The 23,172-nt window shown below is 34.6% G+C and overlaps 3 protein-coding genes across 3 annotated transcripts in view; 1 reads left to right on the forward strand and 2 right to left on the reverse strand.

Moving 5' to 3' along the window:
• The first annotated feature begins 2,255 nt into the window (after positions 1–2,255).
• Positions 2,256–6,029, forward strand: LOC149380114 (uncharacterized). The gene is made up of 6 exons (XM_089603437.1): positions 2,256–2,995; positions 3,861–4,399; positions 4,715–4,907; positions 4,990–5,054; positions 5,127–5,337; positions 5,418–6,029. Exons 1-6 carry the CDS (start codon positions 2,855–2,857, stop codon positions 5,778–5,780), a joined length of 1,512 nt encoding a protein of 503 aa, XP_089459563.1. The 5' UTR covers positions 2,256–2,854; the 3' UTR covers positions 5,781–6,029.
• LOC149380115 (uncharacterized) lies at positions 5,846–13,024 on the reverse strand. Its single transcript, XM_089604106.1, has 3 exons — positions 12,852–13,024; positions 6,301–9,786; positions 5,846–6,082 (listed from the first exon to the last, which is right to left on the reverse strand). Exons 1-2 carry the CDS (start codon positions 13,007–13,009, stop codon positions 6,306–6,308), a joined length of 3,639 nt encoding a protein of 1,212 aa, XP_089460232.1. The 5' UTR covers positions 13,010–13,024; the 3' UTR covers positions 5,846–6,082; positions 6,301–6,305.
• A 551-nt stretch (positions 13,025–13,575) lies between these two features.
• Positions 13,576–23,172, reverse strand: part of LOC149380116 (uncharacterized) — a 44,979-nt gene continuing 35,382 nt past the window's right edge. The window contains exons 3-4 of the mRNA XM_089604107.1: positions 14,508–15,710; positions 13,576–14,474 (exon numbers count right to left, since the gene is read on the reverse strand). Coding sequence (XP_089460233.1) covers positions 13,576–14,474; positions 14,508–15,710 — 2,102 coding nt within the window. The remainder of the gene's footprint in view (positions 14,475–14,507; positions 15,711–23,172) is intronic.

Raw genomic sequence — 23,172 nt, forward strand, 5'->3', positions numbered from 1 at the left:
ATATTACAAATTTCCTGATAAACTTGTAATTCCAAGCATGACGTAAGCTCTAATATTTATTCGTCACCTATAGAAACAGATCAAGTGATTGTCTTTCGAGATCCTTTTGTATGTAAGCATTTATTTATTTATTATTTTTTTTTTGTAAATATAAGTATATACCTACCAAGTGCCTACTTGATGAGAAGTGACAAGTTATGATATATAAAGACGAGGCAGAGAAATATCACTAATGTAATGTGATAAGATCTCATTATCACAATTCTATGGTGGGTTCACTAGCATTGTCGGTAGGGGTTTTGAAATCACCATGACCACTAGAAAATAGTATGAAAATGTATCACGAGAGGAAAAAAGGGAAAAAAAAGCGTGCCTGTTGATGAGAAAAGTCAGCCAGTTTTGAAATGTCACTACCACCCAATATAATTACGTATACAAAGTGCCAAAGCGCTGATTGGATATTTGTTTGTATTAACCGAAGTTCGAAATGTCGTTTTCGTTATTAATCGGAGTCTTCTAATTTACGAAAATTCGACACGTCGACGAAAAATATAACAAAAAAATTGTGGAAAAGACAAATAAAATGTTGTTTTCGATGGAAAACCGAACGGAAATATTATTGTTGAATATGTTAATATATATATATATATATATATATATAATATATATATATATATATATATACATATGTTTTTTAATTTTTAAACTTAAGATTTATGGCAATTATATTTTATAATTTTCAATACGTAATTATTTTTACACCAATCTAATATTCAATATTGCAATACCCACAACTTATTAATTTCAATCCCACATAACGATTTATACCTAATACACAATTTATATATATATGTATATATTTATGTATTATTTTTATATATATATTATTTCTTAAATCTAGATGAGATTTTTAAGTTTGATGTGATATATTTTTTATAACTTAATTTATAATGTTTTATATATTTATTATTTTATTATAATTATTTTTTATATTAAGTTTATGATAGTACAAGATTTTTTTTTTACAAAATTTATATATAACTTTTACATAGTATAACAAAAGTGAAAACGTAGTTGATTGATAGTTGTTGAGCGCCTCATGCGGATGCCTGGAGTTCGAATCCCAAGAGATGCAATTCTCACCTTAAATTTTTAAGTGAAAAACGACGATTTTTGACGTAAAAACAAAAAATCTGTACGTCTTCGACCGTTTATGCTTTGACAGCGGTGTCGTTGCCAAATTCCAACAAATTTCGTCGGCATTTAAAATTTCTGGTATTAACTTCTCTTTTGCGTTATCTGTCAGTAAGTTTTGCCTCTCGTAAGAGCTTCATATTACGCTTGTTAATTAAACCATTGAATACGTAACACATCTTTATTAAAAGTTCTATACAAATTCGAGTTTGCTCTTTTATCGTGGAATTTAAAAATGTATATTTTATTGTATATATACATCGCTTATTTGTATCTTAGTCTTCAAAACTTGGATGCGTTTTGGTAGACTGGTCTATATATATACTTTGATTTTCTTGGCACTAATTTTTTACAAGTTCAAATTTTTTTTTGCACCCGTAACTCCATCAAATTTATAATTTTTAGCAGACATGCATGACCTTAATTGTATGCACAGAAAAAAAAAATATAAAAAAGTCCGAAAATCAAATTTCCAAAAAATCTCAAGCGCTACCTCCAACTTTTGTTGTTGAAAGTTGATTATAATTGATTTGATTGTATATATATATATATATATTTTTTTTTTCATATGGATTATTATTTTACCACATAATAAATCAGGTCATGGAGGTGGTATTTAGGATAGCCTAGTGTTAATTTCACATCACCTCCTGTGTAGAGGTCGTGGGTTCAATCCCCACTGCAGCACAGCTGCCTTAAAAAAAAAAAAAATCAGGTCATGGAAGTTGAATATTTGAGATCTGTAAAAATTAACAGAAATTTCGGAAAAGGACCGGGAGCAAAAATTGGAAGAAATATTTTTATGTAACCAAATGTGTAAAGTTAAGATTATCTTTGCTAAAACTAAGTGTGATCCAAATATCCAATACAGTTAAATTTAAGGAATTAAATTGCAACTAAGTTGTACATGCGGGACAATAATTCATAAAGTGGTTCGAGAACGTTCATTTTTAGCCTGCTATAGAGATTAATTCTCTAAGCAGATCATAAATTCAACTCATAGTCTCATACTATATAATATGTGAAGTAAAAACTGCCAAGAGACTCTCTCTCTCTCTCACACATACACACACAAAGGTCACGAGAAAAAAGTAATCTTTTCAACTTTCTAAAACACTCACATTACATTTACATACCTCTCTCTCAGTAGTTCTCCTAGTTTTTCTCATCCTATTTTTTCTCTCTACCATTTTTCATGTTTGTCTTCTAATCTCTTTCTGTCTTTTAATCTCTTTTCAACTTGCTACACAAGCACTCACATTACATTTACATACCTCTCTCTCATTACTTCTGCTAGTTTTTCTCTCTACCATTTTTCATATTTGTCTTTTAATCTCTTTACAGTAATTACCATATTCCCTTACCTTTTAGCCAGCTAAAAAGTTCTTTTCCCCAAAAGTTCAGTCTTCTCTACCCTAAAATCCCTACACACCCACAATTTTTCCTAGTTGTTTGTTTGACACCATTAAAACCTTCAGCCAGAAGAAAAAACAAAATTCAAAGTTTTTCTTGGCATTGAGCTTCAAAAGAGTCGTCCAGTGAGAGATACAAGAATACTCCTTGGGAATTCCGAATTTGCCACGTCACTCATCTCTCTCTCTCTCTCTGACATTACATTCTGTACTTCGACTGGTAAAAAATAAGAGAGCAGAGAGAGAGAATGAGAGATATAGCGCTAGGGCAATATAGTAATTATCTCGATACGATCGTGAAATCCTCGTCCAAGAAACCGGCTGTAATCGCGTTCTGGATTCTGCTCTTCATCGGCGCGTTTGTTTCCACGCGCTTTCTGAACACGGCTGTAAGTACTTTATCTATTTATTCTATTAATTGTACAGAATTTAGAAGGAGAAATTCGTCATGATTACGTGAAAACGTCGTTAGTTTACGAGAGAGAAAGAAAATCATTGGGAAACACAAATAACGCCGTGATCGTCGGTTACCGTTTTCTTGGCCTAGTTTCTTTTCCTGATTTCACGAGCCACGTGTCTTCTATCGCAAGAAAAATGTCGGTTACTATACTACTACTGACTTCGATAGGAAAACCGTGTAGTAATAATAATAAGCAACGCCACAAAAACGTACCTGTCATTTTTGGTATCTTATTAATAGATTATTTTAGTATCAAGATTCAAGAAACCCAACTATCTTTTGTTTTTGTTTTGAATATGTCATGGAAATATGGAGGTTCATGACTTTATAACGTACGGAGAGTTCAATTTCAATAAAAGAAATATTCCTGATATGCCTTTTTCAGCTGGGTTAAGATATTAAGAAGAAGAATTACTTTAGAAATAAAAAAGGATATATACCTTTTCTTGACAACAATGACTTGCTAATTTTGGACCTTTTACATGACAAAAATAACGGTTGTGTACAATATATAATAATACTAATTATATCGTTTTTTTTTTTGCTTATACATGCCTTTTTCTTCACGAGCTACGTATTCATGTCCTTTTATTGAGGTCTTGGAAGGACACTTGTTTTTGAATTTGGACTAAATCATAAAATAACTATTTTACCATAACTCTATTATTTCAGTTACACAACTACACGATATTAAACATATATATTTAATCGCGTGAAGTTAATCAAGATGCAATGAATTGTGTGGACGATTATTGTGGCCGAATTTGTTGACATTGAATTCAATTCCCACACAGGACACAGCTGGATTAACAGTCTCCCAAAAACCTCAACAAATCAAAATCGCGATCCCACTGAACTGCTCTGCGTACGATCCCACACGAACATGCCCTTCCAACTACCCAACCACGGACGCACCGGCAGCGCGGGATCCCAGCCGTCTGTCTCAGGACACGTGTCCGGATTACTTCCGTTGGATCCACGAGGACCTCCGGCCGTGGGTCCACACGGGGATCACGAGGGAGATGGTGGACCGGGCTGGGCGTACGGCCAACTTCAGGCTTGTGGTTGTGAAGGGAAAGGCTTACGTGGAGACCTTCCGAAAGGCGTTTCAGACGAGGGACGTTTTTACGCTGTGGGGGATCCTACAGTTGTTACGGTGGTACCCCGGGAGAGTGCCTGATTTGGAACTCATGTTTGACTGCGTTGACTGGCCCGTTGTCTTCTCCAAGGCCCATACGGGGCCCAATGCCACGTCACCGCCTCCGGTGTTTCGCTACTGTGGGGACGATAACTCGCTTGATGTCGTTTTTCCTGATTGGTCGTTTTGGGGATGGTATAATTCTAAAATATTTTCTATTTATCTTTTAATTATATATTTTTTTTAATTTCTTAATAAAGATGACATTTTTTGAAAAAAAAAAATTAGATTATTGTTTATGTATTTAAAAGCTAGGGTGCTTATATATATTTTTTAATTAAAAAAAAGGGCTAACTGAAAATTCAAACCTATTGTTAACCGAGGCTAATCAAATTCCCATCTTCACTTCATGGAAAAATGCTATTCCATACAATCATTATATACGTTAAACATGAAAATAACAAGAGCAAATGTAATATGGTGTGTGTATGTGTGAATATGAATGTATAGGCCAGAGATAAGCATAAAGCCATGGGTGGAATTGGAGAAGGAGTTGAGTGAAGGAAACAAGATGAGGAAATGGGAAGACAGAGAGCCTTATGCTTATTGGAAAGGAAATCCTGAAGTTGCAGAAACTAGAAAAGACCTTCTCAAATGCAATGTTTCCGATACACACGAATGGAATGCTCGCGTTTACCGCCAGGTCTATTTTTATTATTCAATTTAATCAAAATGATCTCTCACACAATGTTGTGACATGCCTTGTCGTGCCTCTCTTGTTGTAGGATTGGGGTAAAGAAACCAAGGAAGGCTTTAAGAACTCGAATTTGGCGAACCAATGCGTCCACAAGTAATCTACTCGCTTTATCGAATTTTTTTTTTTATAATTAATTTTGTTGAGCATCGAATAAAATCGGTGCAGGTATAAAATCTACATCGAAGGGTCTGCGTGGTCGGTGAGCGAGAAGTACATTCTGGCTTGCGATTCTCCGACCTTGCTAGTGAAACCGCGCTACTACGATTTCTTCACGAGAGGCTTAGAGCCGTTGAAGCATTATTGGCCTATCAAGGAAAACGACAAGTGCCGATCCATCAAGTTCGCCGTCGATTGGGGAAACACTCACAAGGAAGAGGTAAACATAACAAGAAACAGCAAGAGAGTAATGGGAAAATTGGTGTGAATTTTCTGTTATATGTAATATGATTTCTTCAGGCGCAAGCAATGGGAAAGGCGTCGAGCGAATTTATAAGAGAAGAGGTGAAGATGGAGTACGTGTACGATTACATGTTTCATCTTCTGAATGAATACTCGAAGCTTCTGAGATTCAAGCCGACAGTACCGAGAAGAGCGGTGGAGTTTTGCTCGGAGTCCATGGCTTGTGGGGCCCGAGGAGCGAAGAAGGATTTCATGGTGCGGTCGATGGTGACGAGCCCTTCGGAGAGAGAGCCGTGCTCGATGCCTCCACCGTACGGCACTTCCTCTCTCTTCTCGATTCTGAGAGCGAAAACGGAGACAACAGAGAAAGTGGAATTGTGGCAGAACAAGTATTGGGAGAACCAAACCAACAAGGAATAATGAAGATATCATGATATCTCCTTTTTATGAACCAAAATATCATTCATTGATATAGAAATTTGAAAGAAAGAAAAGGAAAGCATCTATGTTGTAGCAGAGCAATACAATACAGTATAGAAGACGTACATTATTAGACACAATGCAACATAGAAAAACCACACATTAAGTAATTGTTTTCTATAATTTGTTTCTTACAACAAGCTCAATAAAGTTCCTCAAGACTTGAAAAGCTGCTTCAATATAAGTTGCTACGATCCAACTCTTTGGCATGAATGCTCCAGACTTCTTTTTCTGTCAGCTGACTTGAAGAAGAGAAAAGTTAAAAAAAAAAAAAACATTAGTAATTGAAAATATACTAATCTGATATGAGATTGTCAGTCAGTCAGTCTCTTTAGAACTCTGTAGAATGATTTTTCTTTTGTTCAACATAATCTGATATGAGAACATACCAAGAAAACGCGTATATATATAAAATTAATAAATAAATTAAGATAAGTAATAATCTGGTAAGAAGTCTTACACTGATCAATTCCGCTGCATTCTCTGTTTCAGCCTTGCTACTTTGATAGCGATCATTGCAAGAATCCATTCCTTTTTGTCCTCAGCGAATCGGAAGTAAGCGATTCTCCAGTTCTTCTTGAAAACCAAAGCCCCGATTACTACCCATAAACCCAACGCATATCCAGTCGTCACAAAGAACCAAAACAATATCTTTTCCTTCTTCGCGTCGTCTCTGTTATCTCCCTTTTCATGCCCAGAGCTGATTGGAGGTTGGACTGAGTCGCCACATTTTTTTGGCAGTGGATCTCCGCAGAGTTTGGCATTGCCGCCATATATTGATGGATCTGTAAGAGTTTGAAGCTGATTGCCTTGTGGAATCTTCCCCGACAAGTCGTTGTTCGACAAGTTGAGATGACTAATGAACGGTAAAGCCGACAAGTTTTGTGGAATCGGACCAAACAATCGGTTGTTTGAAAGGTCAAGAGTATCCAATAACTTCAGGTCTCCGATCTGGTTTGGTATTTTTCCTGACAATTGATTGTTGGACAAATTCAGACCTTGTAAGCCAGAGAGAGAACATAGCTCAGCGGGTATAACTCCGGTTAGCTTGTTATTTGAAAGATCCATGTTGTGTAAAAGTTTGAGCTGCAATTTTGTGTACTCGAGATCTGATCCCTTTGTCGCCACCGGAAGCGTCTCTCTTCTCCACTCTGGATCCCCTTCAGGTGGCATTACCTCTGGATCCTCGTTTTCAGGAGCTTCGCCAGGAGCCGGTGCCATTGCTGGGCTTAGTGAAATTGAGATTTCCAAATCAAGTGGCGAATCACTCATTCCACGGAGATTGGCGAAGCAACGAGGGATATCTCCAATTAGATTATTATGAGCGAGATCCAAGATCTGTAAGCGATGAAGATCACATATTTGTTGAGGAATCCTTCCACTGAACATGTTCTTCCGAAGACTAAGAATCCGTAACGATGAAAACCTTTTTCCGATCCATGGTGGTATAAACCCTGAAAAATTGTTCTCACCGAGATCCAAAATTTCCAAGAGGGTGCAACTTATTAATGCTTGTGGAAGCTCCCCTTGGAACTTATTTTTGTTGACATGAAGCCTTTTCAGATTCGAGAGCTGTCCGAATGAGCTTGGAATACTCCCCGAAAGCTTATTCGATGATAGATTGATAACACCTAAATTTGGTATTTCTTTCCAACAATGTGGCACTTCACCAGATAACTCGTTCTCTGAAAGATCTAGAACTGTCAAATATCCCAACTTGCACAACGAGTTTGGGATCGAACCACTTATCAGGTTCTTTCCAAGAAAGATTGCATTTATGTTCGGCATATTATCAGCAATATTTGCTAATGGATTTCCCATGATTTGGTTGTTGGAGATATCCAAGTTGGAAAGATCTATAGGTTGGGGCCAAGTTGGTAAAGCTCCAGAGATATTAGTATTCGACAAATCTAGATCCCAAAGATTTTGTTGTGTTAGAATCCATGCAGGAAACTGAGACCCAATCACACAAGATGACATGTTAGCATACCTCAGAGAGAAAGGAGGAATCCAATCAGATTTGAAGTTGCATTTCAGATGGTTGGCACCAATGGAGATGCTATCTAAACTTGAAAGGTTGGCTAAGTGACGTTCCGAGAAAACTCCTTCCAAGGAATTAGAAGAAATATCCAAACTTTGTAGGTGTACAAGCTGCCCTATGCTCTCTGGAACATGTCCACTCAAATTATTACTTGCGAGATCTAAATCTGTCAAGGAGAAAATTCCCAACAATGATTTTGGAATACTTCCGTTCAACTGGTTATGTGACAAATCCAGGGACCTCAACGCAACCAGATTCCCCAATGATTGTGGAATTGAATCACTCAGAGTCAGAAGATTATGTGAAAGATCTACTCGCTCTAAGGCTACCAGACTCCCCAATGAATGTAGGATTGAACCACTCAATTGATTATGTGAAAGATCTAGAGACTCCAAGGCTACCAGACTCCCCAATGAATGTGGGATTGAACCACTCAATTGATTATATGAAAGATCTAGAGACTCCAAGGCTACCAGATTCCCCAATGACTCCAAGGCTACCAGATTCCCCAATGATTGGGGAATTGAACCAAGCACTGAAGTGTTGGCAAGGTCAAGATACTTCAAATTCGTAAACGTCCCTAACCAATTTGGAATGCGCCCAATTAAGTTATATCCTAGAGACAGACTTTTTAGCTTAGAACCGTTGGCGCATTTTGGTAAACTCGTGTTGCTATTCAAGACCTCGTGACTACCCAAGTTGTTAAATGAAAAATCCAAAAACTTTGCAGAACAAGCTTTACATAAAAATGAAAACAGTCCCCCTTCAACTCTATCAAATTCGTTCATAGAAAGATCCAGCTCTAGAAGTGTCTTAGAGCTAATCAACGAAAGAGGAACAGTGGAATTAAACTTATTATATGAAAGATCAAGTGACCTAAGGGAAGTCATGTTGTGGAAGGCATGGTGAATCGGTCCGGCGAACCTATTGCCGGAAAGATGAAGGGATATAAGGGAAGTCATGTTGTGGAAGGCATGGTGAATTGGCCCGACGAACCTATTGTAGGAAAGATGAAGGGATATAAGGGAAGTCATGTTGTGGAAGGTGTTGTGAATCGGTCCGGCGAACCTATTGCCGGAAAGATGAAGGGATATAAGGGAAGTCATGTTGTGGAAGGCATGGGGAATTGGCCCGACAAACATATTGCCGGAAAGATCAAGTGACCTAAGGGAAGTCATGTTGTGGAAGGCATTGGGAATCGGTCCGACGAAACTATTGCCGGAAAGATCTAGGGATTGGATGCTTGGAAGGAATGTGGAATTTGGAGAAGCGGTGACAAAGTGAATGTTATGCAGTTGACAACCTTGTAAGGCCAAGTTTAAAAGAGAGGGAAGTTTGCTCAACACATGAATCAGATCAAATGGCTCGTGTAAGTCAACGTGACTCATGTCAAGATGTCGCAAAGAGGTAAGACTTGAGACCCACCGGAGATTCTTAGCATACAACTGTTGTGGATAATAGTAATCACTGAGATCGAGAACTTGCAAGCTGGTAAGGTTACCTAATTGATGAGGAATCGTTCCTCCGAACTCTGCGCCAGAGAGATTAAGATACTTGAGATTCTTGAATGAGCCAAAGAAGTCAGGAATTCGAATTCCGTAGAAGCTGTTTCCACTCAGGTCCAAGTACTCCAAATGTTTCAACTCTGTTAAACCAGAATTAACCTCCATCGAGGATAATATATGATCCATGTAATTATATCTGATCCTTTCCCAGAATATATCATATGGCACACTGAGATCGAGCTTGACAACATGACCGGTAAATGTGTTGCAACTAATGCCTCTCCAGTGACAGCAATCTCCACCGATCCAACTGACTAGTCGGTTCGAAGGGTCTTTGAAACTTCTTTTAAGCTTCATTAGAGCCACTCTTTCTCCTTCGATACACCCAGCTATTAAGGTTCTGCATAAATGTAATTTTATTCCGCCAATGTTAGCCAATGCCATTCTTTTCCACACAAAAAATTATATTGAGGTTGTTTTTTGTTTTGTTTTTTTTTTCAACTACGAACACTTCTCTGCTCTATAATAAGTCTTAAACTGATATATGAACATAATGAAATAGAAAAGGCGAAAAAAAACCCAGTCTTTGATTCAAAATAGACTAACACTTTATCCAATTATATCGGGTAATTGAGCTAAATAGTCAAAATAAATCAACCATTAATACGTAATTATTAAACAACATATTTTATTTTCCAACTCATAAATACATACACGATTTTAATTTAAACCATCAGATTTAATGTCATAATTGAAATGCTAAAAATGTTCAAATAAGGTCACATAGTCTTATTGACTATTTATTTAAAATTCACAATAAATCGGCTATTTAGTAAGTCTTCAAGTTTTGATGGCTTAATTACTTAGATATTTGATATTTAAACTCATTGACTTCGTTTTAAAAACACAAAATAATTTTGTTTACAAACAAATAAGTCGGTGTTGCATATGAAGATTATTTGTAATTCAAAAAAATAAACTAGTAAACAAACTTCGTTTATAAATAAACATAAGGATTTTTTGTAAAACAAACAAACCGGTAAAGAAACACTATCATTTATAGCTATTCTTGTATTTATTTATTTATAAATTAACAACTTCGTAAAACTATTATCGAAATAAATTTGAATAAACAAAGATCGCTAAGCAGACAAAACCATTTATGTGTAAAAAATACTTTCAAAATCATTTAAAAGGGAAATCCAATATTAACATGGCTGCTTTTGTTTAATTGCCGAAATTCAAATATGTTCTTAGGAAAATCCCCTTAACGATTCATTATATATGTTAACAATGTCCGTAATATAGGAGCACATAATTTTTTTTTAACGAAACTCGATACCAAAAAAAATGATATTCTTTTTGGGCTACGATAAATACAGATCTTTTAAAAAAATTAATTTTATTATGAACTACATCCCCTATAAATTAGGGCTAATGAGTCAACTGAAAAAAAAAAAAAAAAACTGCTAGATTATTTAATATGTGTAGCTTTAAAAACCGGAAGCGACATTAAAAATAGAAGGAAAAAATTGTCATCCAATATAAAATGGTAACTTGGCTATAGTAACCTTCAATTAAATGAAACCTTTGCTATTTCTTAATTGAACAAGTTTCAAGTGGCTTGGATTCAGTGATTTCCCAATTAACATTTGCGGTGTTACCGTCATCATAATTATCATTACATTTTTAGTTATAAACTAAACACATGTCCATGAGGGCTGCACAAAAATTATTCAAAATATTGGTTGAGAGGATAACTGAATTGATCCAAACCCAAAGTTCGATTTGGTTAACTGAGCTGTTTTTAAAAATTAGTTCATTATCCATTTTAATAATTTTATATGTGGTTATTAGCGACCGAACCAAACATATATGTTGGCTTAGTGGTTGGGGGTTACCAGTTAACATGTCTGGTAATTATGGAGCATACTATTTTTTTTTCTTCATACATATTTAAGAATTTTCAATCAATATTATAGTACAAATTTGAACCCCGATCACTTCTTTACATAGTTTATTCAATATTTTAGCTATCACTTGTAAAAGCTGGATTTATATTTTAAAGAATCTAATAATCAAATTTCTAAAACAGTTTCAAAGCAAGAAGTTGCTTTTATTAAATGGAATAACTAAATATTCGGCTTTTGGTATTGCACTAAATAGTCAGGTCATTAGTCCAAAATTTTAAAAATAAGAAATTTTGATTGGATTATTGAAAATAGTAAAAAACTATTGTGCTGATCCAATTTCAACAATAATGCCAACATAATGTTTACTTATTTTTAGCTATTTTAATGAACAAATTAAATATAAACCATTTGATATATGAACTAAAATTGAATCAAGTAAGTGACTATAAATTAAAGCATATAATGTGCTTACAATATTTTGGCCAACTTTTTAGAATCAAGCTAATCGGTGCCAATATCGACCATTTCTATCAAAATTTATATAGAACATAGAAAAAATAGTTACAATGTCGACCTTTTCATAAATCCGTGTCATGATCAATGCCATTTGAAAAAATAGAAGGACCAAAGTGTCAATTTCAAACTCTTTGAAGACCATATGTTTTTTTATATATCATGCCGGAGTTCATCGTATGAATAATGGTCTGTATTATTGTATTATTTTAGTTTAGATTATCTTGAAATAATTGAAAATTTTCGGAAATCATCTAGAAATAAATGGAAATGTAAACATGATGCATTAAACATGATTTTTCGTCAAACACAATGAGTCTATTTTTGAAGATCTCGGCGCCATAAATTTGTAGGATTTGGAATCACTCAATTTCGAGTTCGTATAAGATAAATATGAATTTTTGAAGTTTTGATGAAAAAAATATGTTTGAAAAAAAGTAAGAGAGAGAAAGTGATGAATCTAGAAAAAAAAAAGTTATATTTATTTAATGATGAATATTGAATTTTAACTCATTATCTCTAGTGTCACCTAATATAATTGGTTATTTTTCTAAAACTCTCCAGTGGACTAAATCTTAAACCACCTTGAGTTTAAGGTGGCCTAGTAATTAATTACAAAATTCTTATTTTATTTTATAAAAGGCTGTATCATAGTTGATTAAACACGTTTAACACGATATAACGTGGTAATATAAGCAACAAAAATAACAACTTACACAGACTAAGCAATTTTATAAACTATAAACCAATCAAACACGAAGGGTATATTTAGAATTATAAAATTTTCTTCTTCTTCTTTAAGATTGCTATTTTATTAAGGTGTCAAACATTCCTTATCTTATAGATTGCTATAACGATGTATGCACGTATTACACGGACAATAAAGTTGGAGATGACTTCAATGATAGGATGATTATATAATAATAGAACCTAACACCAATTCATTAAAAGAAAAGCATTACACCATGCAAATTATCGCCGTCTTTTCTACGTTTTAGATTCAAATGAAGGAAATTTAATTAAAGAGATTGAGACTAACCGATTTGACTGATCTTTGAAACTGTGTTTGAGGTTGAACAGAGTTTGTTTCTGGCCCTCTATCCAGCCCGAGGTTGAGTTTGTGCACACACATAACTGTATTCCTTTGAATAACAACACAACAAAGAGTAAAATTAGAGGGCTCACAACTTTTTTCATCTTTGTCACAGCTCTACTTCTGATCAAACTCAGACCATATATATAGTACAAGTAGAAACTAGAAATGAAGACCGACTTATTAGATGGGGCTAAGTTTGGTCTTCTTACTTTGAGAAACTTCAACTTGATGAGCCTCAACTTGATTAGATTAAGTAACCCCACAACATTAAATTCATGCCCATTGAGTCGATGACTAAACACCATTGACTTGACGATGTCTTTGGTCTTCCTTGATAACGAAAAAGGAGTCTTCCTTCATCTATTACGTAGCTTCGAGTTATATGACTGCCTAGCTATTTGTCCTCAAATACCTTTTAAGTTTACAATTCGAGGAATGTCACGCGTTTTAATTAATAATAATTATTTTCATTTTCTTATATATATATATATATTTCTGAATTTCTATACCACCTTTCATAATATATCAAGCCCAAGACTAAAATGCCAGTGGTCGATAATTGGCTCGTTTATCTATTTTACATAATATGTCGAAAAATCAACGTGAAATATCATAACAATACAATTCAATTGAGTACATATAAATGATATAATACACAATGCAACATTCATCTGTCCTTAAAAAAAAACATTGAAAAGTCAAACCTTATTTGATAGGCAATTGGGGGTTGGGCTGACTCGCTGCATTTCTTCGGCAGTGAATCTTTGCAGAGTTTAGCATTGTCGTCAACGAATCGGAAGTAAGCGATTCTCCAATTCCTCTTGAAGACCATAGTCCCGATAACTCCCCATAAACCCAACGCATATCCGGTCGTAACGATGAACCAAAAAAGTATCGTTTCCGTCTTCTTCTTGTCCTCTCCGTGATCTCCCTTTTTATGGCCAGAACTGATTGGAGGTTGGACTGAGTCGCCGCATTTCTTCGGCAGTGGACCTCCGCAGAGTTTAGAGTTGCCGCCATATATTGATGGATCTGTGAGAGTTTGAAGCTGATTGCCTTCCGGAACCCTCCCCGACAGGTCGTTGTTTGACAAGTTGAGGTGGCTTAAGGAATTCAAAGCCGACAAGTTATGTGGAATCGGGCCAAACAATCGGTTGTTTGAAAGATCAAGAGTCTCCAATGATTTCATTTTTCCGATCTGGTTTGGTATTTTATGAGACAATTGATTGTTAGACAAATTCAGACTCTGTAAACCAGAGAGAGAGCATAGCTGGGGCGGGATAACTCCGGTGAGCCTGTTACTTGAAAGATCCATGTTTGCAAGAAGTTGGAGCTGCACTTGTGTGTACTCACGATCTGATCCTTTCGTCACCACCGGAAGCCTCTCTCTTCTCCAGTCTTCTGAATAAGATCCTTCCGTCACCACCGGAAGCCTCTCTCTTCTCCAGTCTTCTGAATAAGATCCTTCCGTCACCACCGGAAGCCTCTCTCTTCTGCACTGGTACGTCCCTGTTGCTCCATAAGGTCCGTCCCTCGCACACGGAAGCTTCCCTGTTGCTCCATAAGGTCTGTCCCTCGCATACGCACAGCGCGAATAAGGTCTGTCCCTCGCATACGCACAGCGCGAATATTTTCCTTTTGAGTTTGACAGTGAGTTTCTTGTGTGCATCATCGTTTCAAGTGGCAGAGGAGTCCCGATCATTCCACTGAGATTGCCAAAGCAAGCAGGGATGTCTCCGATTAGATTATTCTCAGCAAGATCCAAGATCTGTAAGCGATGAAGATCACATATTTCCTTAGGAATTCCTCCCTCCAACATGTTCTTTCGAAGCCTGAGAAACCGTAGCGACGAAAAGCTATTTCCGATCCTGGTTGGTATAGATCCCGAAATATTGTTCTCGCCAACATCCAAAAGTATCAACTTGCTGCAATTTCTCAATGCTTGTGGAAGCTCCCCTTGCAACTTATTTTGGTTGACATGAAGCCTTTCCAGTCTATTGAGGTTTCCGAATGAGTTTGGAATACTCCCCGAAAGCATGTTTGATGATAGATCGATAAAAACTAAAGATTGATTTCCTTCCCAACAACCAGGTATTTCACTAGATAACACGTTCTCTGATAGATCTAGGATCAGCAGATTTCCCAACTTACACAGTGAGTCTGGGATCGAACCACTTATCATGTTGTTTCCTAGAAGGAGTGTCCTTATACTCGGCATGTTATTTGAAATATTTTCTATAGGATTTCCGACGAATTGGTTGTTGGAGAGATCCAAATAGGAAATAGTCATGTGTCCAGACCAGGTTGGTAAAGCTCCAGAGATATTGCAATTCGACAAATCAAGCTTCTTGATGCTATTTTGTGACTGAATCCACGGAGGAAACCGAGACCCAACCACACAAGATGACATGCCTAAATTTGAAAGACTGAAAGGAGGAATCCAATCAGATTTGAAGTTGCATTTCAGATAGTTGGCACCAATGGAGATGCTATCTAAACTTGAAAGGTTGGCTAAGTGACGATCCGAGAAAACTCCTTGCAAGGAATTAGAAGAAATATCCAAACTCTCTAGGTTTACAAGCTGCCCTATGCTCTCTGGAATATCTCCACTCAACTGATTACTTGCGAGATCTAAATACGTCAACGAAAAAAGCCCCAATAATGAATGCGGGATTGAACCATTCAGCTGATTGTCTGAAAGATCCAGAGACTCCAAGGCTACCAGACTCCCCAGCGATTCTGGAATTGAACCACTCAACCGATTATCTTCAAGATCTAATGTCCTTAGCTTTGATAATTGACCTAAACACAAGGAACCCGAACCAGACGTCATCATGATAGTAATTGTAATCATTGAGATCGAGAAGTTGCAAGCTGGCAAGGTTACCTAATTGATTGGGAATCCTTCCTGCGAACCCTGCGTGGGAGAGATTAAGATATGTGAGATTCTTGAATGAGCCAAAGAAGTCGGGAATCCGAGCTCTGTTGAAGTCGTTTCCACTCAGATCCAAGGACTCCAAATGCCTCAACTCCCCAAAACCAGGATCAACCTCGACCGCGAATAATAAATTCTCATTGCTTCCACTGAGATCGAGCTCGACAACATGATTAGTATCGGCACTACAGGTCACGCCTCTCCACTCACAGCAATCTTCACCGCTCCAACTGATCAGTCGGTCCGTACGGTCAGCGAAACTCCGGTTTACCTTCATCAGAGCCTTTCGCTCATCTTCGATACATCTGGATACGCATTTTCTGCATAATACTTGTTCTCATTCACAGACATAAAGCTTAAAGCTTAAACCTAAACTTAAACTTAGTCTTTCAAGGGAGGATATGAAGAGAATATAGAAAAGGGAGTGAAAAAATAAAGCGAGCATAAGTTGTAATTTTAAACTAGACCTCACTTAAAAGGAGTCTCTTACAGACGACATTTTCCTAAAAAAAAAAAAAAACACACACACACACACACTTACAGGCGACACCATATCTTAAAATTTGACCACGCCATATCAGCATATTTCTGAATGGAGCTATTATATTAGACGGCTACCATATTAGCATAAAACTTCCATATTCATTCTAATCCCAATTATTAATGTTGTTGAAGTTTAGTGACCCGAACAGAATTGGTTTATGATTATGGTAATAAACCAAACACATTGCCATTAGGGTTGTACAAAACTTAGTAGAAAATCGGTTTAGCGTAACCAAACCGTTAAAAAAAGGGTCATTATTTTAGGACAGAAGAGGCTCTTAGATTCGATAAAATTCGCATCAACAAATAAATTTTTTGTTCGGTTAACTAAGTTGGTACCAGTGTGGTTATTGGTTTTTTTTTAATTTATTTTCAGTTATAATTAAACTGAATCGAACTAAATTATATATTATTGATAAGCCAACACAATGTAAATGGGTGTGCTGACTTAGTGGGGGGGCACTCTGAGTTCAATTACCATGTCTATGATCTTGGGGCATATTTTTTTTAAGTATTTATTTTTACCGTATTTTAAAGCTTTACAATGAATGTCGAAGTGGCTCTCCTAGAACCACGATAATTTATTTATACATAGCTATAATGTAGATAATTAAATAGCTTATTTATCTCGGGAAAACTAGATTTAGATTTTATAGAACCAAGTACTCGAATATTTACAATTTTTTTTATACTTTTTTGCTATTTTTAAAAGTGTGATTTTGGTAATAGCAAATTTAAAGCAATAAATTTGTAAAATAGTCAAAATTTACTTAAAATTAGTGAAGTAACTAAAATATGCAATAATTAGTTTCAAATTTTTATTTACCACAAAATTAATTTTTTTTGAAAGTATAAATTGCTTATAATAATTGTTAAAAATGTTGATCTTTGTGTCAAAAAACTTTTGTAAACGTAATTTTGACTATTTTAATGAAAATTTAAAATTTTGTCTATTTAGTTTCAAATAGTTATTTTGTATAATATTTCCTTTTGAAAATTCTTCTTTTTTATTTTGCCTTAAAAATTTAGAAAATTAGCCCTTTTGAAAATTTTCTTATAGCTCCCCTAGTCTACATTTTTGGCTCCATCCCTAGTAATAGAGGGGTCAAACTAAACGGAATTGATCTATTTTCACCCATAAATGCCCATTTCTGTACTTATTGTTAGGTATATCCGTATATGTAATTTAATAACGTTTTAAATATAAATCATTGGATATATAAAAAGAATTGAATTCAGTACGAGGTATCTTTAAAAAGAAGTATTTCAATACAAACAGTCTCTTGAACAATGATGCATAACCTCAAACTGAATCAAGTAGAGTCTATGAAAACTAAAGTACGTAAAATTTAGTGTTAAATGAACGTTATATTAAAAACGAATATATATATATATATATATATATATATATATATATATATTTATATGGATTTATCCTTAAACACCAAATTAAGACAGTATATAATATTACGCTTTGTCAATCCAAATTCAGATAAAATAGATTTAATGTTTTGCTGCCTATATATAAGAGTGAAACTAACCGATTTGAAGGATCTTTGAAACTCTGTTCGAGTTTCTGGCCTTCTATCCAGCCTAAGGTTGAGTTTGTGCAAGCGCATAATTGTATTCCTTTGATCAACAACACAGCAAAGAGTAAAATTCCAGGGCTCACAATTTTTTTCACCATTGTCACAACTCACAGCTCTACTTCTGATCAAACTCAGACCTTAGTGGGAACTATATTAGTGACCAATAATGATGATTGACTAGTCAACGGACTAGTTGGGTCCCTGCTACTTTTTTTTCTTTCCTACTTTGGATCACATTAGTCACTTTAGTTCAAATGTCTTTTTGTAACAAAGTGACATTTGAATTATTAACATAGTATATTAATTTTATTATTATTCTAATAATTTCTTTTATTGAGTGTATTAAAGTTATATACTCATATTCTGTACTTTCTCATTATCGAATTATTATTTGAATTTCAATTTTCTCTTTGAATCTTTAATATCAATCTTCATGAATTATCTATTCTAGCTATAAATTAAAAGCTGAATTCTACTTATATTTTAATTTGATGTAATTCCCAAATATATACCACTCCGACCAAAGTAGAGTTTCACATTCCGCGTTTACCACACTTTTTCGGTTTTGCAAATATCTCGTTGTTTATCTCAAATACCGAGCTTTTTGTGCTTACTGCGAGCTTTTCATCACCTTCGATCATTTTTCTTCTCCGATCTGCTATCATACTCCATAACTTTTTAGTCTTTTTTTTTTTTTTTTTTTTTTTTTTTTTTTTTTTTTTTTAAAGTTAGATTTGGTTTATTCTGATTGTATTTGGTTGTTTTTAGTTTGATTTTGGTTTATATGGAGTTGATTTTGAATTTAATCCGAATTATAGATTATTATTTTGATGATTTAGTTGATTAATTTGATTTTTTTTTTTTGTCTATGTCGACTTGATTTTGAATTCAATCCGAAATATTTGGTTTACTTGGTGGATTGGTCATTTATATGTGATTTTAGTTATTTTAACGTATGCGTGGAAACTTTTTTTTTTTTTTTTTTTATAAATATTTTTGTTTATGAATAATATCTTGCGATTTACTAATGTTTTGGAGTTTATCCTTGCGATAACGATTAGCTGTAAACTTTATTCGATATATTGCCGTATACAAACCATGATCGATATGTCATATACCAATAAAGTGAAGGTGTGAGATGTAATATACGAGGACTAGTTAATGAGCATTCACCTACTTTTTAAAATAAATATAATTAAAGTTGATGAGCCTCAAGTAACGTCCCCAAAACATTAGTCATGCATAGTGTTGGCAAGACACTATTCACTTTAATGTATATGCCTTTAATGTACCCCACAAGTCTGCCTTTAATGCATATGAGTTACAAATCTAGTTGGTGACTCAATAACTAATGACAAAACGTTTCTTTCCAGTAAAAAAGGTCAAAACGTTTCTTAAAAAAAATAATTACAAGGCTGGCTTCATTTTCTGTTGTTTTGGTCTTCTGAAATCGAAGCCTTCCCATATTCTTCTTCAAATGATGATATTGAAAAAAGCGAAATTTTTTGTAGCTCGTTTTATCTGTTTATAAAAGTTTATCATGATTAATTTCGGTAAATAATGAATAGTGCAATGACAAAAAAACATGATGGCTTATTTGTAGCCGATTTCAAATGATGATTATTTTAGTAAATAAAGAACATTATGCAAGCAGATAAATTTCCTAAAAATTATGTATACCATATTAACAGACATAAACTGACGACATTGATCAACCAACGAAAATATAAAATTTTAAATTTTGCAAAAACCAGAAAATAGAAAATAAAAAAAGAGAAAAAAAGGGAAGAAAAACATGAATAATGAGGAAATACATTTAAAATAATTTCAAATTTTGAAAAATTACTTAACAAACAATTAGTTGATAAGCGTGTTTTATACGCGATAAACTCTTATTTTCCGACTTATCTCACTCATTCTCGAGTGATTTTAGTGTGTTTGATGTGTTCTTTTAGTGATTTATAGGTTCGAGAGGTCAATTGGGTGTTAAAGAGTTTAGTAAATCATCACGTGACGTTATGGAACAATTTTGAGGTGATTAGAAGATTTTTCGAACAAGTTAGAGCGGAATAAGAAACACGAAATCTTATTCTACATGATTTTGAGATTATCTATCAAGTATCATGGATGAACTCTTCCCACCATTGGATATAGTTTTCTCTTAGCTTTCCAATGCATATTTATTTGTAAGAATCAGTTACCGGAGCAAAATATCATGGCCATTTTAAGCATCACTACGCGCCGCGGATACGAGACAACTTGAATATGTCTTGTTCAGAGTCTTGTTCATTCACAATGAATATGTCTTGTTCAGAATCTTGTTCATTCACACAACTTGAAAACGTGAGAGAGATTGTTATTCGGCCTGGTCACGCTACATGTGAGAGGGAGTAGTGAAGTGAGATAGTTCCACATTGATTATGTGTATGACTGAACATGTGTTTATAAATCAATTGAGTCTTTCCACTTGACACCAATTGATTTTAAGATGGTATTTAATAGTTTTTAGCTGATTTTGATTTATATTGAGTTCATTTTGAATTTAATCCGAATTATCGATTATTATTTTGATGATTTGATTGATTCTGAGTTGTTGTTGTTGTTGTTTTTTTGTTTTTTTTTTTTTATGTCGACTTGATTTTGAATTCAATTGAAATATTTGGTCTTGGTGGATTGGTAATTTATATGTGATTTTAATTATTTTAAAGTATACATGTAAACTTTTTTATTTTTTATTTTTTTGTATATAAATACTTTTGTTTATGAATATCTTGCGATTTACCTAATGTTTTGGAGTTTATCCTTGCGACAACGATTAGCTGTAAACTTTAATAACGAGGACAAGTCTGGCTCTTCCTCCTACTTTTTAAAATAAATATAATTAAAGTTGATGTCATGCACAATGTTGGCAAGACAGTGTTCACTTTAATGTATATATGCTCTTAATGTAACCCCACAAGACTGTAATGTATATGAGAGTTGAAAATCTAGTCGGTGACTCAATAACTAATGAGAAAACGTTTCTTTCCAGCAAAAAAAAAAAAAAAGCCGATTAGGTATCTAGCTCAAATTGACCACCTCTTTTAAAATTATAGCCCAATTATCACTTAAATTAGGTAACTAGCCCAATCCACTATCAAACAATATTATATTCCTATTTTACCCCTCATCAAATACACACCAAAATTTTCGGATCCGACTCCAAATCCTTCAATCCTCCGATATTGCCTCCGAACTCTCCGTCGATTTCGAATCCCTCAATCATCCGATATTACGTCCGACCTCCTTTTCTGCCACCAATTTTCTGATTTTGCCACTTCCGAAACCGACGAAGCGTCTCCGTTCTCAGACTTGGAAAAAATGGTAAGTATAAATTATTTCCAATTCGATTAACCCATAGAACACCATAATCGAAACCCTCCCCCGCATCTCCGATCAATTCTCTGTTAGATTACCTATAAAATATGCTTTTTCGAATGGTAAATAATATTTACTATCGGACCATCCGATAGTAAATATTATTTACCATTCGAAAAAACAAAATACTTGTCTCCGATTTGACGAACGATTCCATGATTCAAATATGATGATGAATAACTGGAAAAAATTTGGAATTAACAACCAAATAAGAACGAAATTGTAAGAAACTAAAGAACCTAAACACCTACACTAGACAAACATAAACTAAGAAGGATTAAATGACTAACCTAAACGAGCACATAATATAAGAACAATAGAAGAACATCTACGAAATCGATGATCCTACTATTCCAAATGAGTTGTCGAATATCCTGGTTGCAAATCGCAAGATAATTTTAATGGTAAATAATATTTACAATCGGGCTATCCGATAGTAAATATTATTTACCATTCGAAAAAACAAAATACATGTCTCCGATTTAGCGAACGATTACATGATTCAAATCCGATGATGAATAACTGGAAAAAATCTAGAATTAACAAACAAATAAAAACGAAGTTTTATGAAACCAAGAGCGATTTTGGAAGTATGAGAAATATGGGCTATTTCCCTAAATAAATAGATAGTTGGACTATAATTTAAAAGTCCCCTCTATAAGTAGGCTAGTTGTTTATAAATCTAAAAAAAAAGGTCAAAACGTATCTTCATATTAACATAAATAAACGGACGACTTACCAGGGAAAATATAAAATTCTACATTTTGCAAAAACCAGGAAATATAAAATGAAAAAAGAGTTAGAAAAAATGTGAATAATGAGGAAATACATTTGAAATAATTTCAAATTTTGAAAAATTACTTAACGAATAATTAGTTGATAAACGCATTTTATACGTGTTAAACTCTTATTTCTCGGCTCATCTCACACGTTCTCTAGTATTTTTAATGTGTTTGATGTGTTTTTTTTTGTAGTAATTTATAGGTTTGAGATGTCAATTTAGGGAGGTTAGTAGTTTATCACGTAACGTTATGAAGCAATTTTGAAGTGATTTGAAGACTTTTTGAACAAGTTAGAGCGGAACAAGAAACATGGAGTCTTATTCTGCATGATTTTGAGATTCTGTATAAAGCTTTATGGGTAAACTCTTCCTACCATTGCATTGAGCTTTCTCTTAGTTTTACAACGCATATTTATTTGCGAGAATCGGACACCAGAGCAAAAAATTATGACCATTTTAAGCATCTGCACCTAAGACACGAGACAAAACACTCTGCGCGGAACACGCACCCATCTGCGCACCGCCCATTCCAATTGTGCGTTTCATGTCGATTTTGTGTGTTTTAAGCCCCCAAGATGCTATTTTCCAATTTTGACGAGTTTTTGACCTTTTGATTAGATCTAAAAGCTCGAATAGCTTCAAAAATCACCAAAAATCCTAAATACACTAGATAGAACATCTAAAAACATAAGTTAGATTTTATTTTAGTTTTTGTTTTTCTGTTTGGCTCATTGAGAGAGAAAGTGAAACAGAGAAGAAGACTCGTTCACCACCACCGATCATCGTCATCAGCACCACCACAATTCAGAGTTTCATCTTCTTGTCTTAATTTATCTCTAGAACGCCTGTTTATGTTTATTTGTTTTAATTTGGCTTTTATGGTTTGGTTTTATTTATTTTGTGTTTCTGTTACTCTCTCGTCATGAACTAATCCCCGAGAAGGTGATGGCTTAGCATCTTGAATATGGCAGTGAATTTATTTATTGATTGAAGTATTTC

Source organism: Urtica dioica, chromosome 12, assembly GCF_054948205.1.
Source record: "Urtica dioica subsp. dioica isolate 48M chromosome 12, U.dioica_male_clone48M_v1_H2, whole genome shotgun sequence".
Lineage (NCBI taxonomy): Eukaryota > Viridiplantae > Streptophyta > Magnoliopsida > Rosales > Urticaceae > Urtica > Urtica dioica.